This window comes from Penicillium expansum (genome assembly GCF_000769745.1).
Source record: "Penicillium expansum strain MD-8 chromosome Unknown contig361, whole genome shotgun sequence".
Taxonomy (NCBI): domain Eukaryota; kingdom Fungi; phylum Ascomycota; class Eurotiomycetes; order Eurotiales; family Aspergillaceae; genus Penicillium; species Penicillium expansum.
In genome coordinates, this window is record NW_015971525.1 from 52,953 (window position 1) to 61,027 (window position 8,075).

The window sequence follows — 8,075 nt, forward strand, 5'->3', positions numbered from 1 at the left end:
ATTGATATGCCATTAAGTATAATCTGTTATGCAAAGGATGGTCATCGGCAGTTGAACATAGGCGAATGCCCTCCAACCCCAAAGATCCTCGGCTCGTTTTCCCCGCAAAACCGCGGTCGTCTCTCGGAATTCTACTGCCCTCATTCTCCTTATGTCTTATAATAATTCCGAGCTGGAATAGATAAAGTGATCTCTTCTTTCTCTAAGAGCAATATCGGACACCATGTCATCATCCCCTTTCCGCATCGTTGAGCATGTCGTGCCCACTCAGCACATCAGGGAGTATCCTGGAGCCACGGCCACGGACCAAGAAGAGCCCTTACATTTGGCCGTGAAACAATATATCCCACTGGACAATCCCAATCCGCAACCAGGCGATATTACTATTCTTGCTGCCCACGCCAATGGCTTCCCCAAGGTATGAGATACAAAGTGCCGAGGTCCAGAGCCGCCAGACCCGCTTTTGGAGCTGCGCGTATTACGATGGTCTTGGAAGCATATAATCAGCGATGTACTGATCATTTCTTGCAGGAACTATATGAGCCCCTTTGGGAGGAAATCCACGCTCGATCTAAGCAGAATGGAATGCGCATCCGCAGTATCTGGATGGCCGATGTGGCGCAAGAAGGCCAGAGCAGCGTGATCAATGAACATTCCCTCGGAAATGATCGTATGTGATATGAAGGTCTTGAGAAGCGATTGTGATACTAACTTCGCTACAGCTAGCTGGTTCGACCATCCCCGAGATCTCCTCCACCTTGTCAATGTCAAGCGAGCTGAGATGCCCCGGCCTATTGTTGGCATAGGGCATAGCATGGGAGGCGCCCATCTGTAAGTCTCTATAACAAGAACATTCAAGCAGCTAGCTAATATACCCCCTCAGAGCACAACTATGTCTAATGCACCCCCGTCTCATCCACACTCTAGTCCTCCTAGACCCAGTGATCCAACGCCAAACCACCCAACTAGACGGCCTCAGCCTCCAAATAAACAAGCGCGCGATCGCCAAAACAACCCAACTTTCCACCCACAGACGCGATATTTGGCCCTCCCGCCAAGCCGCCGCAGAAGGCTTCCGTCGCAGTCCCTTCTACCAAGCCTGGGACCCACGAGTGCTATCCCGCTGGATCGAGCACGGTCTGCGCGACCTACCAACAGCAATCCACCCACTAGATCCCAAGACCCCGATAGACAAAACCACCGGGCCCCCAGTAACACTCCGAACCCCACTGCACCAAGAAGTGTTCACCTTCTCGCGGCCGAACTACACAAACATCCCGAACAGCACCAAGCCCGTCAACCGCGTAACACACCCAGATCTAGATGCAACCCACGAACACAGTTACCCCTTCTACCGCCCAGAGCCAGCTCGCATCTTTTCCCAGCTCCCATTTCTGCGCCCTAGCGTGCTGTATATATTCGCTGGAAAGTCGGATATGTGTATCCCCTCCATGCGCGCTGATAAGCTCGCTAACACTGGCACTGCGGTGGGAGGCAGTGGCGGCGTTGCTGCGGGCCGTGTGCGTGATGTCTTCCTCGAGGACTTTGGTCATCTCCTTGCTCAAGAGGCTGTGAATGAATGTGCTGATGCGGCGGTTTCTTGGCTTGTGCCGGAGATCCATCGCTGGCGTGCCGAGGAGGAGAGTTTCCGTGCGGCTTGGGGTCAGAAGTCTAAGATTGAGAAGGTTACTGTTGATGCGGAGTGGTTGAAGAATGTTCCTGCGCCGGCGCGAAGTCCAAATAAGCCGGCGCAGAATGGGGAGTCGAAGTTGTAAGCGGTAGTTCGTATAACTGTCTGGTTTTAGACTTGCTTTTTTCCCCCGGGAGCGTTGGGTATAAACCAAACATAGCCTGATTTTCGAGTTATTATAGCACGTGTGAATATAGAATGTTCAATTCTGCACCGTCTGGATGTTTTTCTATTGCTTTCAGACCCTATGAATAAGTACGCCGAATCAACGATCATAATAGTTCGCAAGCCTGACTCCCATCTATAGCAACGACCCCGCGCGCCCCCAGGCAAAAAGAAAGAGAAAAAAAAAGCTATGGTATATCTATGGTTCAAAGCCAAAAGATCCGTCTCCGGGACGGATTGTGTTCGTGGAAGCTATGCAAAAGCAACACAAGAGGGAATAAAAAACAGTGATCTGCTCCGAGTCTTGCGGCAAAAGACAGACAGGAAGGAGCGTGGTGTCTATTTCATGTTATGTTGGGTGCCACATTTGCAAGAGGGTGGTATATCGCCACCCACAAACAACGATAGGTGCGAGTAATGAACCAACTGGGAGAGAGAGAATGTCTAGACGGCTGTTTTACGTTGACTTCTTGGCTCGGGATACCCCGTTCTCGGATGGTCCACCCGAGGTGCGGATCACTTCGGGGATATGCCAGAAGTGCGCCCAGCGTAGGTGGTATTCCTCTTGTCGGTTGTTGAGGCAATGGCGGAGCCAGATTCCCCATGTGATATAGAGATAGGCACCGATGCCAGTCATGATATGCCTACAAGTAAGAATTAGCAAACAGTCCAAGAGTAATCCATAAGGTTAGACACATACCACCAGCCATGCCCTTCCAAAAAGAGACCCCATGGAAGACCAACAGAGTGGCGTGCCCGACGGATCTCAGAGCAGAACACGTTGTCCAAGCCCCAGATGGAGAAACCTCCCAAAAACATGCTCAGTCCATATATCACCATGAACCACATGGTCTTGAGGGTCTTCTCGTCGCGCACGTTCTCGTAGTGTTGGCGCTCCTTCGTCGGAACGGGGAGTCCCTTCTTCTGGCGCGCTAGGCGATCCTCCTCCGTCGAGTGGCGCCATTTGGGTCGGAGTGTCACTTCCATAGTGTGCATGCTGCGTAGGACAACGACGGTAGTCAGGAGTGCATAGGCGTTCTGGTGGAAGACTGGGTCCTGGAGGTAGTGGTAGTACAGGGTGATGAATACAGCAAGACCTGTGAGCGAAAGTCCGAGGCAGACTCGCACGGTGGTGGACCGGGAGTACGAGAATGAGGCGTAGGCCATAAGGCAAGTGGTATAGATCATCGATAGTTCATCCACTAGTTGCATGGGGTCTGTTGTGGGGGTTCACCGGTCAGCATTGTTCTTGCAATCACTCGTATATTGTTCCAGGCATTGTTGGTGAATGTCCGCCGCGGTTACATTTTGGGCTTGGGAGGGGGTATAGGGACACTTGCATTTGAGGGTCGAGTGAAACAGGAAGCTTCCTGTTCCGACTACCAGGTAGCCAATCAGGGCGACTATAAAGATTTGGTCATGTCCATTGCGACGGCAGCTCCGTATGCCCTGAACTCCAAGCCACATGAACATTAAATTTGTGAGTGTGTTGACAATCTCCGCAGAATACTCGGTAGCATAATAGTCCTGGACAAGGTGATATATTAGCGGGGTTCTTGCTCCTGTACGCTGCCCTCCTCTGCGGGGATACACACCTCTTCGCACCAGTTCAAGGTGGAGGTAACAGGCTCCCAGTATCCGTCCTTTGCGGGCGGATACGGAAAGAAGGGTAAAGACCAAGGCATTCTGCTGTACACCAAGGTAAAGAGAGGATGTTAACTCTGTAAGCTCTGTAAGCTCTATAAGGGTGTCTCTAAATTCCAAGAGAAAAGGAAAACAGAAACAAAAACCACATGACGTCGATTACCCACGGGGCTGGTTGGTCCGTGCACTCCGCGAGGTGCCGGATGCAGTTTGTTTCTTTTCTTCTGGGCTGTTTATTGACATATTGACATATTTTATGTTTCTATTTAGATATCTACTTCTATTTATACTCTAGATTTATGCGCCTGTTTGCATTTGACATATAAAACTAGGTGCGTATGCTTTGACTGTAAATGATCTACATCGTACAGAGTATACGGAGTACAAAGTACACAGTCTCAAGGTCAAAGAGCCGCGTGAAGGATGGTATGGTGGTCATACGATAGATACACTATGTAGTTGAATTTGGAATACTATTAGCTATTAATTGGATTTTAATAGTAAACTTCTATTCTTCTACTCTGTATATCTTGTATCTTGTACAATGCTATAAAATCAACATGCAAAATCCCAAGCGGTGTGGCTTATCGATAGCCATGGCTGGTGATGACTTCACTGATTTTCAACGTCTTTTCTTGGCCTCGGCAGAGTCAGCACTTGCAATTGCTCTCTATCTTGTTCAATTATATTTACCCTCATTTACTCCCTGGTGGAATGCAAGCCGGCGCCCGTATTTGGCTGTGACCGTCTCCGTGGACTTTTCTCTGTTTTTTTTACGCATCCGGTGAATTTTGACGCCTTCTTGACCGTTACGCATACGCGACGCCCATGGACTTCGATCTGGCATTGAATCTGAATCGTTTACCTTCAAACTAAATATATGCACTGTCGCCGAAGTCACGCTCCGAGTTGATCCAGCAATGTCGAACAATAGCACATTAACGGTGCCGCAGGTGAAAACGAGCACCTCAACAAGTATGCTTTCTGTCCAAGCCCCAATCATTTTCACTTCATTGCTAATCATGATCTTCTCATTGCTCCAGCCTCAAAAACACCCTTCCACTTTGCTGCTGGCCTTTGCTCTGGTCTTACCTCCTCCATTCTTCTCCAACCCGCGGACCTCCTCAAAACTCGAGTCCAACAATCCCAGGGAGCATCCCTCCTTCCAACTTTGAAGGCGATCATATCCTCTCCGAACCCAATTCGGGGATTATGGCGTGGTACACTCCCTTCAGCCCTCCGAACCGGCTTCGGGTCGGCACTATACTTCACCAGTCTCAACGCATTGCGCCAAGCCGTTGCGCAATCCAACCCAATGGCCCTAGCCAACCCAGTAATAGGCGCTAGATCATCCTCCGTCCTCCCCAAACTCTCCAACACAGCCAATCTTGCCACGGGAGCTGTCGCAAGAGTCGCCGCAGGCTTCGTAATGATGCCCGTGACCGTGATCAAGGTCCGGTATGAGTCAGACTTCTACGCATATCGCAGCTTAGTAGGCGCAGGCCGGGATATCGTCCGCACCGAAGGGCTGCGTGGGCTCTTTGCAGGATTTGGCGCTACTGCCGCTCGTGATGCCCCCTATGCCGGTCTCTATGTTCTCTTCTACGAACAATTGAAGCGACGGTTCGCGTTGATGGCCGCAGAGCCCTCTAATAATGGCGAAACATCAACTGCTGTTTCATCCTCGTCAATACACTTCGTCTCCGGTGGAGCGGCCGCCGGAATGGCGACTGCAATCACCAATCCTTTTGATGCCGTCAAGACCCGGTTGCAGCTGATGCCTGCCAAATACGGGAACATGGTGCATGCAACGCGCTTGATGATCCACGAGGATGGCATGCGCAGTCTCTTCGGTGGACTTGGTATCCGCATGGCTCGCAAGGCCATTAGCTCCGCGCTGGCATGGACTGTCTATGAGGAGCTTATCCTGCGCGCTGAGAGGCGGTGGGAGACTAATTCCCAGATTGGCCTCTAGGCTTGCATTCTACCTGCCCTTGGCTATCACTCTCCCTCACATCATACTCATTCCACTTTCTGTATTATAGTTCGTTCCACCCCCGCTCTAGCTCGCATCTGGGTCCGTGCCCATACGTGCATACCTGCATTGAGATTAACTCAATGGGAGGTTTTTACACAGGGCTGAGGCCTGACATGTATATTGTATTGCATCTGCACATATCGCCTATCATATAATCCCTGGCCTCAACCATTCCACTTACACTAGGAATATCCCCCAATCTAGCTTTATCAAACACTTCTGCCCGCGAATGTTCGCCAGACCCGTAAATTAGACAGGAGATGGTGGACTGGATACATAGGGCAGGGTGTGTTAAGATGAGAGATAATTGGAAACAGAATAAAATAAACATTGAAGTCATCAACTCATATCGCGTTACTGTAATATCACATACTCTGTGATATAAAAAAAAGAACGAAAGAAACAAATCACAACACAACACAACATAACACAATTTCAACAAGAAATAGTCCAGTTAAACTGGATCTCAGAAAACAATGCAATAACAACGTTCAAATAGAAGATATACGTGAATCCAAATATCTTGTCCAAGCATCAATCATAATCAAGGCAGCGTAGAATAGAAGACATTCATCTGAAGATGCGCGTCCGGCCTGAAGGGCTCTTCTTCCGAATTAGGAACATTTTGTCCTTTTTGCGGTCGTTGACTCTCAATTCGGTCGTCGAGCTGGATGTCTGAGCAATGACCTTGTTCTCGCGTAGACGTCGAGTGTGGGCGAAGAGCTGTTCTTGGAAGTCGTCGTCTATCCACTTTTTGATGATGATGTAGTTGGGGTCGTGCTATGAACATGTTAGTCTTCATTGTGTACAAACAAGGCATGATTCGCATGATTCTTACCTCATCCCAGTCCCAAGGCAGACCATAAGCGATCAAGGTCTCTGGTAGCAAGTGCTTGTGATGGACCTGGCATGGTGTCAGTTCAAAGCCCTAGAGTATATAGAGAGGATAATGTGACTCCATACCTTAATCCACGTGAGCTTAGGCTCTTTTTCTTCCTTCTCTTCTTTCTTCTTCTCCTCCTTCTTCTCCTCCTTCTTCTTCTCTTCCTTTTTCTCTTCCTTCTTCTCTTCTTTCTTCTTGTCCTTATTGATGATAGCATCAATCTCCGCATCAGTATAGCCAATGCTGCGAAGGCGATCGCGGAACTCGGTTGCCTTCCGTATCGCCTCCTCTGCCTGTCTCTGCTTGATCCGCTCCTGCTCAACCTTCCACTCTTCAACCGCAGCAGCCTTCATAGCGAGCTCCTTCTTCCTCTGCTCCTCGGCCTCCCTCGCCTTGCGCATATCCTCATCTCGAATCGCCTGGACGAGCTTTTCATGCTCCTCCTCTTCTTCCTTCTGCCGGGCAAGCTCTTTCCACTTCTCCTCTCGCACAAGCTTCGCCCTCTCCTCTTCCTCCTCCTTCATCCTTGCAAGCTCCTTCCACTTTTCCTCCCGCACGAGCCTCTCCCTCTGCCCCTTCTCTTCCTGCGTGCGCGCCATTTCCTTCAGCTTCTCCTCCTGTAATTTTTGTCTAACCTCGTCTTCCTCGGCAGCGGCCCTCTTCTCCGCCGCAAGCCTCTTAAGCTGATAGCGCTCCTCAGCCTTGCGCTCTTCCTCCGCAGACTGATGCTTGCGCTCGAGCCGCTGCAGCTTATGCAGCCGCTCTGCAATATCGTCCTCGTACTCTAGCTCCTCCCTGAGCAGCCGAGATTCATGCGGATTGGGTTGCGGATTCACAACAATTTTCTCGCGCTCTTTGTTGCTGCGCACTTGAGATTTCTCCAGCTCCCGCTGCAGCCGTTCGATCTCCTGCTGATGCTTCCAGATATCCATGTCCTGCCGGAGATCATTGCGCTCCAGCAAGTGCTGACCCAAGTCCTGTCGGATGTCGTTGCGCTCCAGCATGTGCTGACCCATGTCCTGTCGAATGTCGTTGCGTTCTAGCATGTGCTCCCTCATTGCTAGCTCGTGGTCACGTTGGAAGGGGGAGGCAGAGGCATTGCGCTCAACGGTGCTGACGGCGCGCTCACGGCGGCGCGGGGCGGCCGGCACCTGGACGATTTCGTCATCTTCATCATCGAAGCGGTTGTGCCGGTGGTTATGGTTGTGTTTTTCGCTGCGTTTTTCGCTGAACTGATGGTGCACCCGTCGAGATTGGGGCTTGTTCTCCGAGCGACTCTCTGACTGCAGCCCTTGCTCGTTGAAGATCATCACCGCTGGTGGTGGGGCTGGTGCCGTTGGTAGCTCGCGTACATGGCGGCGACTACCACCTGTCGAGGCCGACCGGTGCATGCGGGTGGACTGGATTGGTGCTAGGAACTCGCGAGAGACGATTTCCGGGCGGCGGCGGTGGTGAGAGAGAGAGCGCTCGCGAACATGGGTTCTGACACCTGTTCGCCGGGTGGAGATATCGGTCTCGAACTCCGAGTCATGCGAGGAGTAGTCATCGCTGTCATACATTGCTCGTGCAGGCATTTTGGCGGGGTTATGAAAAGTATGGGGGGTACTTGATAATATAGATTGGGGGCCCTGATAGAGGGGCCTGAGCGGGGGGGG

At 50.9% G+C, this 8,075-nt stretch overlaps 4 protein-coding genes across 4 annotated transcripts; 2 read left to right on the plus strand and 2 right to left on the minus strand.

The window, feature by feature from the left end:
• Window positions 1–223: 223 nt before the first annotated feature.
• On the plus strand, window positions 224–1,775 carry PEX2_102980 (putative toxin biosynthesis protein; the record flags this gene model as incomplete). Its single annotated transcript, XM_016747568.1, has 4 exons — window positions 224–418; window positions 532–670; window positions 723–831; window positions 884–1,775. The coding sequence occupies 4 exons, from the start codon at window positions 224–226 to the stop codon at window positions 1,773–1,775; spliced, it is 1,335 nt and encodes a 444-aa protein (XP_016593375.1).
• A 537-nt stretch (window positions 1,776–2,312) lies between these two features.
• On the minus strand, window positions 2,313–3,067 carry PEX2_102990 (ceramidase; the record flags this gene model as incomplete). Its single annotated transcript, XM_016747569.1, has 2 exons — window positions 2,313–2,499; window positions 2,556–3,067. 2 exons carry the CDS (start codon window positions 3,065–3,067, stop codon window positions 2,313–2,315), a joined length of 699 nt encoding a protein of 232 aa, XP_016593376.1.
• A 1,352-nt stretch (window positions 3,068–4,419) lies between these two features.
• Window positions 4,420–5,474, plus strand: PEX2_103000 (putative mitochondrial carrier protein; the record flags this gene model as incomplete). The annotated part of the gene is made up of 2 exons (XM_016747570.1): window positions 4,420–4,474; window positions 4,543–5,474. The coding sequence occupies 2 exons, from the start codon at window positions 4,420–4,422 to the stop codon at window positions 5,472–5,474; spliced, it is 987 nt and encodes a 328-aa protein (XP_016593377.1).
• Window positions 5,475–6,107: 633 nt separating this feature from the next.
• Window positions 6,108–7,994, minus strand: PEX2_103010 (uncharacterized protein; the record flags this gene model as incomplete). Its single annotated transcript, XM_016747571.1, has 3 exons — window positions 6,108–6,317; window positions 6,376–6,441; window positions 6,501–7,994. The coding sequence occupies 3 exons, from the start codon at window positions 7,992–7,994 to the stop codon at window positions 6,108–6,110; spliced, it is 1,770 nt and encodes a 589-aa protein (XP_016593378.1).
• Between the last annotated feature and the right edge of the window lie 81 nt (window positions 7,995–8,075).